The following is a 21862-nucleotide window of genomic DNA, read 5'->3' as shown; positions in this document are numbered from 1 at the left end:
TCAACTTAAGACTTGTGGGAATTGTTTCCCTTTAGCTAACTATTATAATTCTCATTGACAGAACATATGCATGGGTAATTTTTTGCAACATCATCCCGTGCACTCTGTTCTGAATTTTCCCCTCCTTCCTTCCATCCCCTCCCCTAGATGGCAGGCCATCTCACACAAGTTAAATATGTTATAGTATATCCTAGATACAACATATGTGTGCAGAACCATACAGTTCTCTTGTTCATAAGAAGTGGATTCAGAATGTAAAAATAACCTGGGAAGAAAAATGAAATTGCAAACAGTTAACATTCATTTCCCAGTGTTCCTTCTTTGGGTGTAGCTGATGCTGCCCATCATTGATAATTGTAACTGAATTAGATTTTCTGTCAAGGATATCCATTTCCATCGGAATATATCGTCATACACTACTGTTGGTGAAGTATATAACAATCTCCTGATTCTATTATAATGCCTGCACCTCCTCCAACCCACCCTCCTCTCCAACATTTGGACTGATGTTATCTAGGTTTTTGTCAAGCAGGACAGCCTTCCTAGAGGCAAAAAACCTTCTGTCACACTACATAATAGAACATCTGGAATGACTAATTTTTTTTTTTTAATTAAGGCTTTTTATTTACAAAAAATGCGTATAGATAATTTGCAAAATTCACCCTTACAAAACGTTGTGTTCTAAATGTTTTCCCTTGCTTGCCCCAGGCCCTCAGCAAGAAATCCAATGTGTTAAACGTCAAATTCTTCTATACATATTTCCAGTTATTTTGCTGCAACCAAAAAAAAAAAAAAAAAAAAAAAATCAGATCAAAAAAGGAAAAAGATGAGAGAAGCACCAAAATGCTCAGGTGGATGAAGGAGTTTGATTTTTCACTGGGTTGGGGACTGGGGCAGGCATCTCTTTGTAGTTCCATCAGCAAGGCCTGGGTATGTGGTGATGACCACCCTGAATGTGCAGAAAAGCCTCCCACACTCACATCACACATGGTGGAACTGAAGGGACCTGGGGTGGACTCCACAGGAAGAGAGCTTCTGGGCTCCAGCTCTAGCCCTGCCAAGGCTAATGACCTGACGCTCAGGGAGCTCAGGCTCTTTTCCAGTGGCAGCTGCATGTGGCAAAGGCCCCTGCTCATGATGTTACACAGTCTGGCTCTCAGTAACTGCAGGAGGGAAAATGTACTGGGTCCAAATCTTCATGCTGGAGTCTGTCAGATCACATCCAGTCAGAGCCAGGCAGAGTTTGGCTCCTGCAAGGATGCCACCTTCAAACACGGACATTGGGTGGGTCCCATCATTCCTAGAGTTGATCACAACCCCAGGAGCAGGGCCAGAGACAGAAAGGCAGCCAGACTGGATGGCAGGGAACTTGGCAGGGGGATGAAGGTCTCAAACATAATCTGTGCCATACTTTCTTTCCCATGGTTTCAAGGGGCTTCTGTGAGTGGCACAGAGGGCTCTTTGGTGATCTTGAGGAATACACATTATACAAAGCAAGGCCCCAGCTGCAAATCACCCATCCCCCAGGTGGTAAGTATTCTATGTTTAGTAGGGTATTTCAGAGTCAGAAGGCCTCCCTGGCTCTCAGTCTAATCCCCTCCTGAGCCTTCTTCCAGGCCCTCACCAAGCATGACAGCTTTAGGTCTGGGATGCCCACAGTGGAAATAAAGACATGCCAAATTTCATTGTATCCCGCATATTCCTGACTCTTAAGTATATTAGAGTTGTCTTTGAGCTGCCATTAAGTATTTGGTAGTCAGCTTGGCCTTGGGCCCTGCCTTTGCTGAAAGCCTTTCCTCGTTGAATTTTTTGTAAGGTTTCTCTCCAGTATGGATTGTCTCATATATAGCCAGATGGAAACTCTTTCTGAATGCATTTCACGTTTATTATCATCTTCATGCTTCGCCTTACTGAGGATTCTCTGATGTTTACCAATCTTGGATTTGTAACTCAATACATTTCCACAGTAATTTCCTTTATAAGGTTTCTCTCCAGGGAGGATTCTCTGATGTGCAGCTGGAAAGGACCTTAGCATGAAATCCTTTGCTCACTGACTACATTCAAAACATTTCTTTCCAATGGGGATTCTTGGATGTTTAACAAGATTTCACTACTGGGCAAAAGCCATTCCACGCTAAACACTTTCAAAAGGTTTCTCTCCAATGTGGACTTTGTGATGTCTGCTAAGAACTCCGTTGTATGTGAAACACTTTTCACATTATTACCCGTATAAGGCTTTTCTCCTATGTGAAGTCTCTGTTGTAAAGAAATAATGCCTCTCTTTATGGAACCTTTCCACACTGATTAGAGTTATAAGGTTTCTCTCCAATATGGATTTTCTGATGTAAAGCAATATCAGCACTCCATCTGAAAGCCTTTCCACACTGATTACATTTATAAGGCTTTTCTCCTGTGTGGATTCTCTGATGTCTTAAAAGCACAGAATTTCTAGTGAAAGCCTTTCCACACAGATTACATTGAAAAGGTTTCTCTCCAGTGTGAACTTTCTGGTGTCTGCTAAGATGTGCCTTGCTTGTGAAAGCCTTTCCACATTGATTACAATTAAAAGGTTTCTCCCCAGTGTGGATTTTCTCATGTTCTTTAAGTTTGGACTTCAGTCTGAAATCCTTTCCACAATGATTGCATTCATAAGGTTTCTCTCCAATGTGAATCGTCTGATGTCTCTTAAGTACTCCCTTGCATGTGAAAGCCTTTCCACAATGATTACATTGAAAAGGCTTTTCTCCTGTGTGGGTTCTCTGATGTTCTACAAGTATGCATTTTCTTATAAAGGCCTTTGAACACTGATTACACTTATGAGGCTTTTCTCCTGTGTGAATTATACAATGCTCTGCAAGCTCCTTACTTGTTCTGAAAGCTTTTCCACACTGATTACATTTATAAGGCTTTTCTCCTGTGTGGATTCTCTGATGTGCACCAAGATTACCCTTCAATGTGAAAGTCTTTCCACATTGATTACATTGAAAAGGTTTCTCTCCAGTGTGGATCCTGTGATGTTCTGCAAGCAAATAATTGAATCTGAACGCCTTTCCACATTGATTACATTGAAAAGGTTTCTCTCCAGTGTAAATTTTCTGATGTGTGTTAAGATGTCCCTTTGGATTATCTACTTGGATGTTAGGGACATGGATCTCCCTCAAAGCCAAGGCACAGGGACCATCCTTTATGAATCTTTGGAGGATACATTCTTCCACGAAAAGTCCCAGCTTTCCAGTTATCTCATTCCTTTCCAAGTTGGGCTCCACATCTGAAGAAAATGAACAATCAAACAGAAAGGGATACACAGATAATTAAATGCAAAAGCAATGATGACTTAAGACTTAGGTAGCTCATGCCCCTGCTCCTTACAAACGTCAATAGAATAAAACTTCATTGATATATGTAACGTGCTGTTGTATCCAGAAGCTGCTGATCGCTCTCTGGAAGGGATCTGCTGTGTCAACTCAAATCTCTGGGACAGATTCTTTTTCCCTGCAGAGAGCAGACTTCCCTTCCTGCAGAGAGCAGCCTCAAGTCTCATCCAGACAAAACTCTCTCTTTCCTCCAGCGCTGCCCTCTTTTATTCTCCCAGAGAATGGGCGTGGGATAATGCAAGGGTTTCTGGGAAAAATCACTTCAACCACTGAACTTGCTCCTCCTAAGCATGCAAGCTCTTCCCCAGGAAATCACAAGTAAAACTCCCAGCAAAGGCCGGAACTAGAGAATTGTCAAGTACAGACTTACCACTTAGTAAGAACCTAATATCTCATTATCTCATTAGCACTTAGTAAGAACCTAACAAATATAGTCTTGTAGCAAAAAGAATTTAATAGACTTTTTTCTCTATAGGGAGAACAGGCCTTCAGGATGTGAAAGTGACCTAGGACATGGACACAGCAGAGTCCTGGCCCTTGAACAGAAAGGGCAACAATAGGCCAAGATAATAGCCAGATTCAACATCAACAGAGTAAAGTAATTCTAAAAGGGAGAAAAGTTTGTTAATAAATTAGAGGCAACACCTCGCAACATTTCAGCTGATAATGACTGGGCAGCTTTCAGAGATTTGTCATACTGTACCCCAGATACTCATCTGGGACAGAACACTTGAAAATGTCCAAACTGGTCTGATGCAAATGGTGGGGAAATTCAGATGGTAGGAAACAAAAACTCAGAACTCTACACAGTCTGCAAATAAGTTGCTTCAATCACTGAAAAAGCCAGATTTTAACTCCCCCCAAAAGCTAAGTACAAAATAAACTTGAGAAACATTCAAAATTCTGGGTTAAGAGGCCACATTAAATTCAGGTTGGTGCTGACTGGTTTAACAATGCCTGAAAACTATCTATGGGCCAAACACCTAATAGGGTGAACCTAAACTACTCAGTGCTGATGGAGCCCCATTGATCAGTGACAACAACAGGATCCTGGAGAGATGGGCTGAACACTTCTGTAGCACTCTCAGGAGACCATGGCTATTACCACCTCACACCTCCCATATTCCCTCAGAGGACAGGAAAAGATAATGGAGAATGTTGGAAGGGATGAGGGGAAAGTGGGATGCTAATATGCTGTTGCTGGAGTTGTGACCAGATCCACCCATTGTGGAGAGCAATTTGGGATTAGGCCCAAAAGGATAGAACACTCTGCATATCCTGTGACTCAGCAGTAATCCACTGGATCTGATTACCAAAGAAATCATAAATGAGGGAAAAGGACTCAAAAGTGAAAAATATGTGTATAACATCTTTCTGTGTGGAAAAGAATAGGAAAATAAATAGATGCCCATCACTTGAGGAATGGCTAAAGAAAGAGAAATGGTCTCAAGAAAACAACTCCTCTCAAAATAGATTTGATAAGATGGAAAAAGAAAAAAGAACTCCTTGAAAAGCAGCACTGGTGAAATGGAAGAGAGAATAACTCCCTAAAAATCAGAAGGTTGAAATGGGAAAAAAAAATCTAATGAACACAACAATCATTTAACAGTCAATTTGCTAGTTCAAAAGGAGATGAAAAAAAAGGCGAAGTACAGGAAGACATTCACTAAAAAGTCGAACTAAAGAAATGAAAGTAAATGACTCAATGAAACATCAAGAACCAGTCCAAAAAAAAATCATGTTTTTCCTCAAAATGAACATGAATCATGTGAGTCATCTATAGCTCCAGCTGTTGAAATTGAAGTAAATGATTTAATTTAAAAAAGGCACAAGGCAAGAACAAAGTGGATGGAGAGTTGGAGCAGCCAGAGGACCAAGGACTAAGGCTCAGATGCACCAGACTATGCATCCATTCTGTCCTGCTTATGCTATTTTTTGGCCTGACAACTAAAACCAAGAAAAGACAGGAAATGGTTCTTACCCAGGGACAGCAGATTCTGGACATTCTGCAGTGTGACCTCCTTGTACAGCTCCTTCTGAGAAGGGTCCAAGAGCCCCCACTCCTCCTCAGTGAAGTCCACCATCACATCCTTGAAGGTCACCAACTCCTAAACCATGAAAAGGCACAAGATTTTGAGCTGAGACTCCAGAATCTATCTGGCCAAACCTTCATCAACCCAGAAGAGAAAATTGAACCAGAGTTGGGTTTTCTCTTAAAAAAAAAAAAATAAAAAAAAAAAAAAAAATCACATGACCTTTGTGACAGTGACAGGAAACACTTTACAAGCAGGCATTAAAGACCCAATGGGATAGTGAGAAAGCCTTTTCTGTTTTGAAACCAGAATAACCCTGGAATACTAAAAGCTTATAAAGGTTTTTTTTTTTTTTTTTTTACTGTATAAAGCCTCTCCTGATTAAAGGAGGGAAATGTCTGTGACATATCAGTGAGGTACTAGAATGTTTGTAAGAGAGAAGAGGAAGGGAAATTCCTCCTCATAAGAAATGTCATAAGTGACATGTTAAGGAAATTCTATGAAGAGTTTGGGGAAAGTGGACAAGGATTTTATATTCTGAGTCAACAAAACCTGAAAATGTATTACTGAGAAAAGAAGAAAACAAAACAAACAAAAAAAAAATTGGTAAATTTCCTGAAAGTCTGAAATATTCTTATCTACAGGAAAATGACATAAATCCCCAAGAGTTACATTATTCCAAATATGTCCCCAATGGAGTAGGATGAGACTGCTTGCAGCCAAGTGCAGCAGCATTCTCTACTCTCACAATGAAAGGCTGAGATGACACTGGGCAGGATGGGTCACCGTCAAAGAATCTGCTCTATTTTATGTTTACCTTCACTTGTTTGTGGAATGGATACAGTCATTTCAATACAGGATTGTTTCACAAGAAAAGCAACTCTGTGGGGAAAGGAGAATTTCCTTCTTGACTTCAAATGTCCTATTTTATTAGTTGGGGATGGAGATGGAGCAAATGCATAAGAATGACATTTATAGATTTTCTCTGAAAAAGGTTTCAACATCATGTAACAACTCCAGAATCCTGGGGATCAGGAATCAAGAGGAGTGACAAGGCAGGTGATGGCTATCATGCGAGAGAGTGTCCACATCTGCAAATCCTTGGACAGGCTGGAAGGCACTATCTGTTTTCAAACCCTATTAAAAAATAAGAATTGTACTTGTGAAATCTACTTAGGAAATGATGCTTTTTCATTCTAAACTGGAACTAGAATTTTTAAGTTCCAGCAGGAGACAGGATGGCCTTGTCAGAAGATCTCTTTACTGGGAGCAATTTTTTTCCTTGAAAATAAAAATCACATTTTCCCCCACATTCTGATTTTCTTGAAAACATCTGACTCCTCCACTTCTCAGGTATTTTTCACTTTTAGCTTAATTTCTGTCTAGTACTATACTTTTGAGCAAATGAAACAAACCTGATTGGCGTTGAGACTTAAGAAAATAACTTCCATGCCAGGTGGAACTGGAGAATTTTCTTAAACCACTTCATTGCTTCTATAGAAATCGAGTGACGACTCTGAAGATTTTTAAGGCCTGGCCTAGAAACATGGCAGTTACATGCTAAAGGCCAAAGAACCTCCTACAAAGGTAGGAATTTTATATTGGAATATAAAGGAAAAACAATTTATACTGGCCTTACTTCATTTCCTAACAGAAAGGTGTTACTATTCTTATAAATTTCAAAGCAAATACACCTAATAGCATGAATAAATTAGTAAACTTTTAAATAAATATAATCGTATAATTCTTCATTTTTCAGTATCTTCATTGGAAGAGGGTTTCCTTTCCTAAGGACATCACTGGAAGAGGTTTAAGGTATTATTTTTCAATGACCATTTAGCAGAAAAGATTCATTAGAATCATAATCCTATACATTCCTTCCACTTGTCAGCAATCGAAGTAAATTCATTCAGGGGAAAGCAGCCCTGGATATTGTAACAAAGAAAACCATGTAACCACTTAGCAATATGACCCTGTAGAATGATTGCTCTTAAATTAAGAACAGTCATGCTAATCTAAAGCATATTGCTTTAATGCCCAACTTTTAGAGTATTTTTCATTATGGAAGGTCAAATCTTTTTCATTATATAATAAAAGGTGAAATATCCCAGCATCCTCTGAGGAGAACACATGGGGCTTTCAATGAAATCTTATAATCTACTTTAGGACAAAATCAGTTCCATAAAACTAGATTTACACTGAGGGATGGCATGTTTTCCAGAATCTCAATTTTGCCAAGGGTCATTTCTATTAGTAGACACCAATCTAAGTTAAAGTTTGAACTTGGCCATGAGAAAGACTGGAAGGAGAGGAGGAGCCTGTGGCCTTAGGACTCAGGCAAAAGGGGTCTCTCTCAGAAAGGTCTTTGCTCACACAAGTCACAAGAGTCTTTTCTGGCTTCCACAGGGTCCATGTTTTTGAGCAAACTTTACCTGGGGCTTTTCTTGCCTGCAGAAGATGTGAGAACAAGCACCCCTTTTCCTTGACATAACTGTCTCCTAGAAATGAATCCTGTGCTTGCACTCCCCAGGTAGGTTTGAGCCTAAAGCTCAGAGAGGTCAGGGGACCGACCTGTGCTCTCCCTGACTCCCCCTCACAGAACCAGAAGAGGCCTTGGGGGCCCCCTTCATGCCATGACTCCTGCTTCCTTCAGCTCTCAGCCCACCCAGAGGCCCTGCTGGCTGGGGAGACTTCTCAGTGGCACCAACCCTCACCATGCCTCCCAGTGCTGCTGTCTGGCCACCTTTAGGTCACCCCCTCCCAATCTGCTTCCTCCTTGAACTGGGGGACACACCAAGTGCCCTCCCGTCCCCCAACACATCCCACTGAGGCTCTCAGCCAGCAAATGGAGCCTTCCTGAATGTTCAAGCAAAAATGAGTAAGTCCACTAGAGTCTACCCGGGCTGTGCTCAATGTTAACACTCTCAGTGGCCCCTTCATTATGTCCCTTCTGCCAATGCCTTCAAGAATCCTCATGCACTCACTTCCAGGGCCTACTCTGCCTAATAAACACCTCCCTAACCCTAAGAGCACAGACCCACATCTCTGTTCTTTTCTGAACAAGGGCCCTTCCCCTCCCCCTGTGCCCTGACTGGAGGCCATGGTAACCTGAGCCTGTGAGGAGATGGGTTAGATAACCAATGCTGGGTGTGAGCCTGGCTGCAAGACAAAACCTAGTCCTGTCCAAGGAGCCTGGGGTGGGGCTCGGGAGGAGAGACTGAGTCCCAGTCATCTGCTGAAGTAGGACACACACGTGTCCCTCAGCCGCCCATGGAAAGTGTCAGGCTCCTGAGGGGACAAATAAAGCCCAGGTCAGTGTCTGGTGGATCCCGAGCTCCCTTACCCTGGGCGTGCCCAGCACGGGCCCTGAAGATTCTCTCAAGGGGATCACAGAACATCACGTTTCCATGGCTCATGGCAGACGCCTCAGAAGCAGCGCCCAAAGCCAGGCCAGGCTTCTCCCACCTTCCTCCCCTCCTCCTCCTGGACCAGGGACTCTGGGCCCTGGCTGAGCCTCGCCCAGGCCCCTCCATCCCCTAACTCTGGCATCCAGGGCCTTCTCTCCTCCTGGAAATGTCCTCCCTCCTCCCTGGGCCTCCCCGCCTCCTTCCCATCTCAGCTTCTGCAGAACAGAGACTTTCCTGGTCCCCAAAGTGGTGGCGCCTTCCCTCTGAGAGCGCCTCCCATCCCCCTCCCCCTGCAGATCTGCTAGGGACACAGCTGATGAGACGTTTGTACCAAACCGGGCTGTTAGCTCAGGGAGGGCAGGGACCATGTTTTATCCTTCCTTTGCCTCCCCAGGAGGTTGGCCCAGTGCTTGGCACCTATGGCCGTCCTCAATGCTCACTGACGGGTGGAGAGACCTGGCAAGGGGGCAGCTAGGTGGCGCAGTGGATAGAGCACCAGCCTTGAATTCAGGATGACCCGAGTTCAAATTTGGCCTCAGACACTTAACACTTGTAGCTGTGTGATCCTGGGCAAGTCACCTGATCCCAGCCTCAAAAAAAAAAAAAAAAAAAAAAAAAGAGAGAGAGAGAGACCTGGGAAAGGAGAGGGACTCAGAGCGCCCTGGGGGCAGCCGTGTGGCTGAGGGGGCAGGAAATGGCCAGTTTCAGGGGGACATGCTAGGGAGCCCTTCCTCTGACAGGTGGAAGCCTCCTGGGCTCTCTCGGACACCCCTCCCATCCCCCCCCCCCCCCATGCTGCTCAGCTCCGGGGAGGGACTGCACTCACCTGGCACGAGGGGCTCCAGCTGCCAAGGGCCATCTGCCTGGTTCCGGCCTTGGGTGCTCTGCCCGCCGGGCTGGGGAGGGAGAGGGAGCTCAGACAGGGAGGACGGGGCCTGAGGCTCCTCTGCCCGGGGAGGATGCGGAGCTGCCCACAGTGAGGGACAGACGGAGCTCTGGGGGCGGGGAGACCCTCCCAGAAGCCTCCACTGGACACCAAGGTTTCCCGCACTCTGGGAGGAGGAGCAGCCCTGGGAGCACCAGCCCTGTGGGGTCAATGGCGAGCGGGGCTCAGTGGGGGAGGGGTCAGTTGGGCTCCCCAAGAAACACTCAGCAGCCCACTGAGTTATAGCGAACCACCGGCCCCTCCCCCGTCTCAGCCCACACAGGGGAAAGGGGTACCCCCTCCCCGCAGCCACACCCACCCGCACTCAGGTCATGCACGCTGCTCAGGCACAGCTCCCAGGCACAGACACTGCACTCTGGCACAGGTTCTCCCCGCGCCCCTCTCTCGCACCGGCTCCCACACTCGGAGCCTGCACACGTGCAACAGCTTAGCAAACTCCGGAACCAGACGGGCTGCAACTAGAGCTGAAGGGGCGGAGCCTCAAGAAGGAAAAGGGAAGTCCTGGGCGGCGCCTGCGCACACACGCTCCCTGCCCTCCTCCTGCCCCCCCCCAAGCTCCGAAAGAACGGAAATAAAGCCGGGCCCTGAAAGCAGCGCATGCGCCACAGGGAGTCTGTTCCCAAGCCTTTGGGGAGTGGCGGGGTTCCGCACTAAAAAGAGACCCGGAGGTGATGGGAAGTTCCGGAGGGAAAAGCGGAGAGAAAGAGCCAGTCTCGGCCCCGCTGCCGGGGAAGCTCCAGGGGGCGGGAGGTTTCTGGCTCTCTGCAGCTTTTACCACAAAGGCCGATTCCAAAGCCTGTCCGGCACATCCGGGTCCTCAGCGGTCCTGAGGCGCTGCCTAACCGGGAGGATCCCGAGCTTTCTTCCCGCGCCCAAAGCTAGTCCTCCCTCCCTCCGCCCCGGAGCTGGGGGGTTTGTCCCGCCCCGAGAGCACCAGGCTGAGGCCTTCTCCTAGGCCGGGGCCCTGAGCCGGGCCGGGCGATGGCGGAGCATGTCCCTGAGCCTGGAACTAACGCGATTTCTCCCGCTGGAAGCCGGGGATGGAGGAGGTGCGGGAGCCCGAAAGGCGGCGCCGAGAACCCGCAGATGCCCGGGGCGCCTGAGCCTGAACCGAGGACGTGGAGACTCTGGGCCTCCCGCGGGGAGAGACGCTCCTGGGCCTCTCACAGAGGGCAACTTCAGTCCTCAGCAACAGACTTGCCAGCCTATCGCCTTAAAGAATCTCATTTATTTTGTTTTTAGCAATCTCTGGAGTTCTGTATTTGAAAATCCACATTTTGTTTACATCTGGTTTTTTCATGGAGAATAGATGGAATTCATTTAGTTCGTTAAATGTCCATCTTCTTCCCTGGAAACCGATGCTCATTTTGCTGGGTAAGTTATTCTTGGCTGCATACCGAGTTCCTTAGCCTTTGGGAATATCACGTTCCAGGCCCTTCGTTCCTTTAATGCAGATGCTGCTAGATCCTGGGTTATCCTTATTGTGGCTCCTCCATGTCTGAATTGCTTTTTTCTAGCAGCTTCCAATATATTTTCCTTCCCCTGATGGTTCTTGAACGTCACCACTATATTTCTTGGCGTTTTGATTTTAGGGTCCCTTTCAGTAGGTGATGGATGAATTTTTTCAATGTCTATTTTACCCTCTGTTTCCAAAACGTCTTTGATAATTTCCTCGAAAATAGTGTCTAGATTCTTTTTTTCCTCACATTTTTCAGGGACTCTGATTACTCTCTACTTTTTTTTTTTTTTTTGCTGAGGCAGTTGGGGTTAAGTGACTTGCCCAGGGTCACACAGCTAGGAAGTCTTTAAGTGTCTGAGGCCACATTTGAACTCAGGTCCTCCTGACTCCAAGGCTGGTGATGTATCCACTGCGCCACCTAGCTGCCCCAACTCCGATTATTCTCAAATTGTCTCTCCTCCATCTCTTTTCCAGGTCTGTTATCTTTCCAATAAGGTACTTGACATTCTTTTCAATTGTTTTATTTTTCTGGTTTTCCTTGACTACTTCTTGGTTTCTCCTTGACTCATTCATTTCTACTTCTTCCAGTGTACATATTTAATATGTATGGGAATGCCTGCCATCTAGGAGGGGGGTGTGTGGAGGGAAGGAGGGGGAAAATTCCCAACAGGAGTACAAGGAATAATGTTGGAAAAAATTACCTATACATATGTACTGTCCAAAAATGTTATAACTATAAAATCAATGTTTAAAAAAAGAATGTCATTCATTTCTATTCAAATTCAGCTAAACAAAGCTGCAGGATAGAAAATAAATCCACATAAATCCTTAGCATTTTTATATATCAACAAAATCCAAGAGCAAGATATACAAAGAGAAATTCCATTCAAAATAACTGTTGAGAGTATAAAAAGTTTGGAAATCCATCAACCAAAGGAAAGTCAGGAATTACATGAGCAAAATTACAAAACACTTGCCATTAAAATAAAGTCAGATTTAAATAATTGGAAAAATATTAAGGGCTCTTGGATAGTCCGAGTGAATATTATCAAGATGACAATACTCCCCAAACTAATCTATTTATTTAGTGCTATACCAATCAGACTCCCAAGAAACTACTTTAATGACCAAGAAAAAATAACACTCTCCAGGACTTTTTCCAGCTGTAGGGATGGGTGGGCAGGGAAGGCCTCCAGAAGAGCCCTGGGCTGCAGAGTGGGGCCTTAAGGCTCAGACTAACACCCATCATCCAGGTGCTGGAGCACAGTGGGAATCACATTGTTCTTGGCACCTGAGCTGGAGGGGTCAGGGAACATTTGGGATGGAAATAACCCCAAAGGAGAGTACAAAAAATATATGCAAATGAGCACACCTGTCTGCACACATGTGTAAATATAAAGGCAAATACATTGGTTTATGTATTGCTGCATCTGCTTGGTTTCCTGATAAAGCTTACTGCTCAGGTGACAATTCAGTGCTTTTTTTATTGCTTCCCAAAGACACTCAGGGAGAAATAGGATACCTGGGACCCCCATGTAGATATGCAGATAGAGGAGAAGACAAGGTGAGACAATACCTAAAACTCCATGTCCATAATGCCACAAGAGCTTCCACTGGGCCTCAGACTGTAGATTGACCCAGGGAAATGAGTGGGCTCAAGCTCTAAGACCTCAATCAATGGGTCATGGGACAACAAGCTCTGCAGGAATCATTGGATTTCCTAACACAAGATGAGACTATTGCAGGCCTTCAAAACTTGCAGGAAATACTGGATTCCTGGCACATGAACTAATGGACAATAGATTGGTTTTGGACCATTTCTAGGACTTACTGACATGTATAATTCCTCATGTTGATTCATGTTATTTGTTACATCACTTGAAGCCTGTGTTATATTGCTATGTACTCATGTAATTTGTGTAATTATGTGTACCACCTCTCATGTTGATGGATTCATGTATACCTGTTTTAAGAGTGAGCCCCTTCACAAACCCGCTAATCTGATTTGGTTTCCCATTTCCTTTGGTGTTTTCATCTCCCTTCCTGAGATGTCCGGGAGGGCATGATCACCTCCTATTATGGTGTTTTCACCTCTTTTTTGAGCAATCAGGGAATGGATGATCACCTCTTTCTCAGGGTTCTCACTTCCTGGAGAAATCAGGGAGGTTATGACCACCTATCTTCCAAAAACAAAAGAAAGTTGGAACTGAAGCTCAGCCTGATTCCAGAAGCGCCTTAAGAAAGCTGCTCCCAGAGAAGATTACATCTTAGAGATCAATATTACACTGTGTAGCCATCCTGAAGGGGCAGATGGGGCCCAATTCTGAAGAGCTTTTCAACAGGAACACCAGAGCTCTTCTGGGAGCCCCGAGGATTTCCTCAGGGGGGTTGTTTTGGGGGACTCAACTTAAGACTTGTGGGAATTGTTTCCCTTTAGCTAACTATTATAATTCTCATTGACAGAACATATGCATGGGTAATTTTTTGCTACATCATCCCGTGCACTCTGTTCTGAATTTTCCCCTCCTTCCTTCCATCCCCTCCCCTAGATGGCAGGCCATCTCACACAAGTTAAATATGTTATAGTATATCCTAGATACAACATATGTGTGCAGAATCATACAGTTCTCTTGTTCATAAGAAGTAGATTCAGAAGGTAAAAATAACCTGGGAAGAAAAATGAAATTGCAAACAGTTAACACTCATTTCCCAGTGTTCCTTCTTTGGGTGTAGCTGATGCTGCCCATCATTGATAATTGTAACTGAATTAGATTTTCCTGTTAAGGATATCCATTTCCATCAGAATATATCCTCATAAACTACTGATGGTGAAGTATATAACGATCTCCTGATTCTATTATGCCTGTACCTCCTCCAACCCACCCTCCTCTCCAACATCTGGACTGATATTATCTAGGTTTTTGTCAAGCAGGACAGTCTTCCTAGAGGCAAAAAGCCTGTCACACTACATAATAGAACATCTGCAATGATTAATTTTTTTTAATTAATTAAGGCTTTTTATTTTAAAAAAAAATGTGTATGGATAATTTTCAGAATTTGCCCTTACAAAACATTGTGTTCTAAATGTTTTCCCTTGCTTGCCCAGGACCTCAGCAAGAAATCCAATGTGTTAAACGTCAAATTCTTCTATACATATTTCCAGTTATTTTGCTGCAACCAAAAAAAAAAAAAAAAATCAGATCAAAAAGGAAAAAGATGAGAGAAGCACCAAAATGCTCAGGTGGATGAAGGAGCTTGATTTTCACTGGGTTGGGGACTGGGGCAGGCATCTGTAGTTCCATCAGCAAGGCCTGGGTATGTGGTGATGACCACCCTGAATGTGCAGACAAGCCTCCCACACTCACATCACACATGGTGGAACTGAAGGGACCTGGGTGGACTCCACAGAAAGAGAGCTTCTGGGCTCCAGCTCTAGCCCGGCCAAGGCCAATGACCTGAAGCTCAGGGAGCTCAGGCTATTTTCCAGTGGCAGCTGCATGTGGCAAAGGCCCCTGCTCATGATGTTACACACTCTGGCTCTCAGTATCTGCAGGAGGGAAAATGTACTGGATCCAAATCTTCATGCTGGAGTCTGTCAGATCACATCCAGTCAGAGCCAAGCAGAGTTTGACTCCTGCAAGGATCACCTTCAAATTTGGACATTGTGTGGGTCCCATCATTCCCAGAGTTGATCACAACCCCGGGAGCAGGACCAGAGACAGAGAGGCAGCCAGACTGGATGGCAGGGAACTTGGCAGGGGGATCAAGGTCTCAAACATAATCTGTGCCATACTTTCTTTCCCATGGTTTCAAGGGGCTTCTGTGAGTGGCACAGGGGGCTCTTTGGTGGTCTTGAGGAATACACATTATACAAAGCAAGGCCCCAGCTGCAAATCACCCATCCCCCAGGTGGTAAGTATTCTATGTTTAGTGGGGTATTTCAGAGTCAGAAGGCCTCCCAGTTCTCAGTCTAATCCCCTCCTGAGCCTTCTTCCAGGCCCTCACCAAGCATGACAGCTTTAGGTCTGGGATGCCCACAGTGGAAATAAAGACATGCCACATGGCATTGTATTCCGCATATTCCTGACTCTTTAAGTATATTAGAGTTGTCTTTGAGCTGCCATTAAGTATTTGGTAGTCAGCTTGGCCTTGGGCCCCTGCCTTTGCTGAAAGCCTTTCCTCGTTGAATTTTTTGTAAGGTTTCTCTCCAGTATGGATTGTCTCATATATAGCCAGATGGAAACTCTTTCTGAATGCATTTCACATTTATTATTATCTTCATGCTTCTCCTTACTGAGGATTCTCTGATGTTTACCAATCTTGGATTTATAGCTCAATACATTTCCACAGTAATTTCCTTTATACGGTTTCTCTCCAGGGAGGATTCTCTGATGTGCAGCTGGAAAGGACCTTAGCATGAAATCCTTTGCTCACTGACTACATTCAAAAGGTTTCTCTCCAGTGGGTTCCTTGATGTTCAGCAAGATATCACTTCTGGGCAAAACCCTTACCACACTGAACACTTTCAAAAGGTTTCTCTCCCATGTGGACTTTCTGATGTCTGCTAAGATCTCTCTTGTATATGAAACACTTTTCACATTATTACCCGTATAAGGCTTTTCTCCTATGTGAAGTCTCTGTTGTAAAGAAATAATGCCTCTCTTTATGGAACCTTTCCACACTGATTAGAGTTATAAGGTTTCTCTCCAATATGGATTTTCTGATGTAAAGCAATATCAGCACTCCATCTGAAAGCCTTTCCACACTGATTACATTTATAAGGCTTTTCTCCTGTGTGGATTCTCTGATGTCTTAAAAGCACAGAATTTCTAGTGAAAGCCTTTCCACACAGATTACATTGAAAAGGTTTCTCTCCAGTGTGAATTTTCTCGTGTCTGCTAAGATCTGCCTTGCATGTGAAAGCCTTTCCACATTGATTACAATTAAAAGGTTTCTCCCCAGTGTGGATTCTTTCATGTTCTTTAAGTGTGGACTTCAGTCTGAAATCCTTTCCACAATGCTTGCATTCATAAGGTTTCTCTCCAATATGAATCGTCTGATGTCTTTTAAGAACTCTCTTGCATGTGAAAGCCTTTCCACAATGATTACATTTAAAAGGCTTTTCTCCTGTGTGGGTTCTCTGATGTTCTACAAGTATGCACTTTCTCATGAAAGCCTTTGGACACTGATTACACTTATGAGGCTTTTCTCCTGTGTGAATTATACAATGCTCTACAAACTCCTTACTTGTTCTGAAAGCTTTTCCACACTGATTACATTTATAAGGCTTTTCTCCTGTGTGGATTCTCTGATGTGCACCAAGATTGCCCTTCAATGTGAAAGTCTTTCCACATTGATTACATTGAAAAGGTTTCTCTCCAGTGTGAATTTTCTGATGTCTGTTAAGAGCTCCTTTGCATGTGAAAGCCTTTCCGCATTGACTACATTGGTAAGGTTTCTCTCCAGTGTGGATTCTCTCATGTCTGTTAAGACTTCCCTTACATGTGAAAGCCTTTCCACATTGATTACATTGAAAAGGTTTCTCTCCAGTGTGAGTTTTCTGATGTATGTTAAGATCTCCTTTTGGATTATCTACTTGGATATTAGAGGCATGGATTTCCCTCAAAGCCAAAGCACAGGGACCATCCTTTATGAATATCTGGAGAATATATTCTTCCACGAAAAGTCCCAGCTTTCCAGTTATCTCATTCCTTTCCAAGTTGGGCTCCACATCTGAAGAAAATGAACAAACAGAAAGGAACAGAAAGGGATACACAGATAATTAAATGCAAAAGTAATGATGACTTAAGACTTAGGTAGCTCATGCCCTGCTCCTTACAAACGTCAACAGAATAAAACTTCATTGATATGTGTAACGTGCTGTTGTATCCAGAAGCTGCCGATCGCTCTCTAGAAGGGATCTGCTGTGTCAACTCAAATCTCTTAAACAGATTCTTCTTCCTGTAGAGAGCCGACTTCTGTTCCTGCAGAGAGTAGCCTCAAGTCTCATCCAGACAAAACTCTCTCTTTCCTCCAGTGCTGCCCTCTTTTATCCTCCCAGAGACTGGGCGTGGGATAATGCAAGGGTTTCTGGGAAAAATCACTTCAACCACTGAACTTGCTCCTCCTAATCATGCAAGCTCTTCCCCAGGAATTCACAAGTAAAACTCCCAGCAAAGGCCGGAACTAGAGAATTGTCAAGTACAGACTTAGCACTTAGTAAGAACCTAATATCTCATTATCTCATTAGCACTTAGTAAGAACCTAACAAATATAGTCTTGTAGCAAAAAGAATTTAATAGACTTTTTTCTCTATAGGGAGAACAGGCCTTCAGAATGTGAAAGTGACCTAGGACATGTATACAGCAGAGTCCTGGCCCTTGAACAGAAAGGGCAACAATAGGCCAAGATAATAGCCAGATTCAACATCAACAGAGTAAAGTAATTCTAAAAGGGAGAAAAGTTTGTTAATAAATTAGAGGCAACACCTCGCAACATTTCAGCTGATAATGACTGGGCAGCTTTCAGAGATTTGTCATACTGTACCCCAGATACTCATCTGGGACAGAACACTTGAAAATGTCCAAACTGGTCTGATGCAAATGGTGGGGAAATTCAGATGGTAGGAAACAAAAACTCAGAACTCTACACAGTCTGCAAATAAGTTGCTTCAATCACTGAAAAAGCCAGATTTTAACTCCCCCCAAAAGCTAAGTACAAAATAAACTTGAGAAACATTCAAAATTCTGGGTTAAGAGGCCACATTAAATTCAGGTTGGTGCTGACTGGTTTAACAATGCCTGAAAGCTATCTATGGGCCAAACATCTAATAGGGTGAACCTAAACTACTCAGTGCTGATGGAGCCCCATTGATCAGTGACACCAACAGGATCCTGGAGAGATGGGCTGAACACTTCTGTAGCACTCTCAGGAGACCATGGGTAGTACCACCTCACACCGCCCCTATTCCCTCAGAGGACAGGAAAAGATAATGGAGAATGTTGGAAGGGATGAGGGGAAAGGGGGATGCTAATATGCTGTTGCTGGAGTTGTGACCAGATCCACCCATTGTGGAGAGCAATTTGGGATTAGGCCCAAAAGGATAGAACACTCTGCATATCCTGTGACTCAGCAGTAATCCACTGGATCTGATTACCAAAGAAATCATAAATGAGGGAAAAGGACTCAAAAGTGAAAAATATGTGTATAACATCTTTCTGTGTGGAAAAGAATAGGAAAATAAATAGATGCCCATCACTTGAGGAATGGCTAAAGAAAGAGAAATGGTCTCAAGAAAACAAGTCCTCTCAAAATAGATTTGATAAGATGGAAAAAGAAAAAAGAACTCCTTGAAAAGCAGCACTGGTGAAATGGAAGAGAGAATAACTCCCTAAAAATCATTAGGTTGAAATGGGAAAAAAAAATCTAATGAACACAACAATCATTTAACAGTCAATTTGCTAGTTCAAAAGGAGATGAAAAAAAAGGCGAAGTACAGGAAGACATTCACTAAAAAGTAGAACTAAAGAAATGAAAATAAATGACTCAATGAAACATCAAGAACCAGTCCAAAAAAAAATCATGTTTTTCCTCAAAATGAACATGAATCATGTGAGTCATCTATAGCTCCAGCTGTTGAAATTGAAGTAAATGATTTAATTTAAAAAAGGCACAAGGCAAGAACAAAGTGGATGGAGAGTTGGAGCAGCCAGAGGACCAAGGACTAAGGCTCAGATGCACCAGACTATGCATCCATTCTGTCCTGCTTATGCTATTTTTTGGCCTGACAACTAAAACCAAGAAAAGACAGGAAATGGTTCTTACCCAGGGACAGCAGATTCTGGACATTCTGCAGTGTGACCTCCTTGTACAGCTCCTTCTGAGAAGGGTCCAAGAGCCCCCACTCCTCCTCAGTGAAGTCCACCATCACATCCTTGAAGGTCACCAACTCCTAAACCATGAAAAGGCACAAGATTTTGAGCTGAGACTCCAGAATCTATCTGGCCAAACCTTCATCAACCCAGAAGAGAAAATTGAACCAGAGTTGGGTTTTCTCTTAAAAAAAAAAAAAAAATCACATGACCTTTGTGACAGTGACAGGAAACACTTTACAAGCAGGCATTAAAGACCCAATGGGATAGTGAGAAAGCCTTTTCTGTTTTGAAACCAGAATAACCCTGGAATACTAAAAGCTTATAAAGGTTTTTTTTTTTTTTTTTACTGTATAAAGCCTCTCCTGATTAAAGGAGGGAAATGTCTGTGACATATCAGTGAGGTACTAGGGAAATTCCTCCTCATAAGAAATGTCATAAGTGACATGTTAAGGAAATTCTATGAAGAGTTTGGGGAAAGTGGACAAGGATTTTATATTCTGAGTCAACAAAACCTGAAAATGTATTACTGAGAAAAGAAGAAAACAAAACAAACAAACAAAAAAAAAATTGGTAAATTTCCTGAAAGTCTGAAATATTCTTATCTACAGGAAAATGACATAAATCCCCCAGAGTTACATTATTCCAAAAATGTCCACAATGGAGTAGGATGAGACTGCTTGCAGCCAAGTGCAGCAGCATTCTCTACTCTCACAATGAAAGGCTGAGATGACACTGGGCAGGATGGGTCACCGTCAAAGAATCTGCTCTATTTTATGTTTACCTTCACTTGTTTGTGGAATGGATACAGTCATTTCAATACAGGATTGTTTCACAAGAAAAGCAACTCTGTGGGGATTTCCTAGCTGTGTGACCCTGGACAAGTCACAACCCCAGCCTCAAAAAAAAAAAAAAAAAAAAAAAAAAAAAGAGAGAGAGAGAGGAGAGACCTGGGAAAGGAGAGGGACTCAGAGAGCCCTGGGGGCAGCCGTGTGGCTGAGGGGGCAGGAAATGGCCAGTTCCAAGGGGACAAGCTAGGGAGCCCTCCCTCTGACAGGAGGAAGCTCCCTGGGCTCTCTCGGACACCCCCCCAATCCCCCACCCCCCACCTGATGCTGCTCAGCTCCGGGGAGGGACTGCACTCACCTGGCACGAGGAGCTCCAGCTGCCAAGGGCCATCTGCCTGGTTCCGGCCTTGGGTGCTCTGCCCGCCGGGCTGGGGAGGGAGAGGGAGCTCAGACAGGGAGGACGGGGCCTGAGGCTCCTCTGCCCGGGAGGATGCGGAGCTGCCCACAGTGAGGGACAGACGGAGCTCTGGGGGCGGGGACAGCGGGGGGCGGCTGCTCCCCAGGAGGAGGCAGGAAAATCTGAGAGAAGCAGGCAGATGGAGGCTCAGAGGAGGCAGAGCTCTCCCGTGGGGGGCAGGGAGACCCTCCCAGAAGCCTCCACTGGACACCAAGGTTTCCTGCACTCTGGGAGCACGAGCCCTGTGGGGCTAAAGGTGAGCGGGGCTCAGTGGGGGAGGGGTCAGTTGGGCTCCCCAAGAAACACTCAGCAGCCCACTGAGTTATAGCGAACCACCGGCCCCTCCCCCATCTCAGCCCACACAGGGGAAAGGGGTACCCCCTCCCCGCAGCCACACCCACCCGCACTCAGGTCCTGCACGCTGCTCAGGCACAGCTCCCAGGCACAGACACTGCACTCTGGCACAGGTTCTCCCCGCGCCCCTCTCTCGCACCGGCTCCCACACTCTGAGCCTGCACACGTGCAACAGCTTAGCAAACTCCGGAACCAGACGGGCTGCAACTAGAGCTGAAGGGGCGGAGCCTCAAGAAGGAGAAGGGAAGTCCCGGGCGGTGCCTGCGCACACATGCTCCCTGCCCTCCTCCCGCCCCCCCCCCCTACAAGCTCAGAAGGAAGGGAAAGAAAGCGGGGGCCCAGAAAGCAGCGCATGCGCCACAGGGAGTCTGTTCCCAAGCCTTTGGGGAGTGGCGGGAATGGAGAGTGGGGTTCCGCACTAAAAAGAGACCCGGAGGGAGGTGATGGGAAATTCCGGAGGGAAATGTGGAGAGAAAGAGCCAGTCTCGGCCCCGCTGGGGGGGAAGCTCCGGGGGGAGGCGGGGGGTTTCTGGCTCTCTGCAGCTTTTACCACAAAGGCCGATTCCGAAGCCGGTCCGGCACATCCGGGTCCTCTGTGGGTCCGGCCACGCTGCCGAACCGAGAGGATCCCAAGCTTTTTTCCCCCGCACCCGAAGCTCGAAGCTCGTCCTCGCGCCTCCGCCCAGGATGAGAAAGCCCGCCAAGAGAGCGCCCGGCTGAGGCCTTCTCCTAGGCCCAAGCCCTCGAGCCGGACCCTCGATGGAGGAGCATGTCCCTCAGCCTGGCACTAACGCGATTTCTCCCGCTGGAAGCCGGGGATGGAGGAGGAGCGGAGAGTCCGAAAGGCGGCGCCAGAGAACCCGCTGATGCCCGGGTCGCCTGAGCCTGAACTAGGGACCCGGAGACTCTGGGCCTCCCGCTCAGGCCAATTTCGGTCCTGAGCAACAGACTTCCCACCCTATTGGAGTAAAGAATCTCATTCATTTTACTTTGTTAGAAATCTCTTGAGTTCCGTATTTGAAAATCAACATTTTGTTTACATCTGGTTTTTTCATGAATAGAATTCATTTACTTCGTTAAATGTCCATCTTCTTCCCTGGAAACCGATACTCATTTTTGCTGGGTAAGTTATTCTTGGCTGCATACCAAGTTCCTTAGCCTTTTGGAATGTGG

The 21862-nt window shown here is 45.1% G+C and overlaps 2 protein-coding genes and 1 long non-coding RNA gene across 10 annotated transcripts in view; 1 reads left to right on the top strand and 2 right to left on the bottom strand.

The window, feature by feature from the left end:
- The window catches only part of LOC141565051 (zinc finger protein 69 homolog B-like), a 41642-nt gene extending 31385 nt beyond the window's left edge, over positions 1-10257 (bottom strand). The window contains exons 1-4 of one of the 6 annotated variants that reach the window (XM_074308069.1): positions 10059-10257; positions 9641-9899; positions 5356-5482; positions 598-3268 (exon numbers count right to left, since the gene is read on the bottom strand). In XM_074308069.1, the coding sequence (XP_074164170.1) occupies positions 2283-3268; positions 5356-5482; positions 9641-9673 (1146 nt within the window). In that variant the 5' untranslated portion in view covers positions 9674-9899; positions 10059-10257 and the 3' untranslated portion in view covers positions 598-2282. The other 5 variants (XM_074308070.1, XM_074308071.1, XM_074308073.1 and 2 more) reach the window with 5 other exon arrangements.
- Positions 10258-10267: 10 nt separating this feature from the next.
- Positions 10268-14227, top strand: LOC141565057 (uncharacterized). The gene is made up of 2 exons (XR_012488832.1): positions 10268-11823; positions 13769-14227. It is a non-coding gene; the product is annotated as an uncharacterized LOC141565057 (long non-coding RNA).
- Positions 14228-14238: 11 nt separating this feature from the next.
- Positions 14239-20960, bottom strand: LOC141565050 (uncharacterized). Of its 3 annotated transcripts, XM_074308066.1 has the most exons (4): positions 20737-20960; positions 20237-20306; positions 19044-19170; positions 14239-16952 (listed from the first exon to the last, which is right to left on the bottom strand). In XM_074308066.1, exons 2-4 carry the CDS (start codon positions 20267-20269, stop codon positions 15883-15885), a joined length of 1230 nt encoding a protein of 409 aa, XP_074164167.1. In that variant the 5' UTR covers positions 20270-20306; positions 20737-20960; the 3' UTR covers positions 14239-15882. The 3 variants fall into 3 exon arrangements, with proteins under 3 accessions (XP_074164167.1, XP_074164169.1, XP_074164168.1); XM_074308068.1 differs by lacking the exon at positions 20237-20306; XM_074308067.1 differs by lacking the exons at positions 20237-20306; positions 20737-20960 and adding an exon at positions 19875-19945.
- Positions 20961-21862: the final 902 nt, after the last annotated feature.

Source organism: Sminthopsis crassicaudata, chromosome 3 (genome assembly GCF_048593235.1).
Source record: "Sminthopsis crassicaudata isolate SCR6 chromosome 3, ASM4859323v1, whole genome shotgun sequence".
Classification (NCBI taxonomy): Eukaryota; Metazoa; Chordata; class Mammalia; order Dasyuromorphia; family Dasyuridae; genus Sminthopsis; species Sminthopsis crassicaudata.
Note: the sequence above shows the minus strand (reverse complement) of the source record. Positions and strands in the feature narration are given on the sequence as shown.

Coding starts and splice junctions, on each gene's coding strand:
- LOC141565050 (XM_074308066.1), bottom strand. CDS start 20,269: ATGGCCCTTGGCAGCTGGAGCTCCTCGTGCCAG. Junction 19,171..20,236: donor GCTGGAGCTCCTCGTGCCAG/GTGAGTGCAGTC, acceptor TTCATGGTTTAG/GAGTTGGTGACCTTCAAGGA. Junction 16,953..19,043: donor CCAGAATCTGCTGTCCCTGG/GTAAGAACCATT, acceptor CATTTTCTTCAG/ATGTGGAGCCCAACTTGGAA.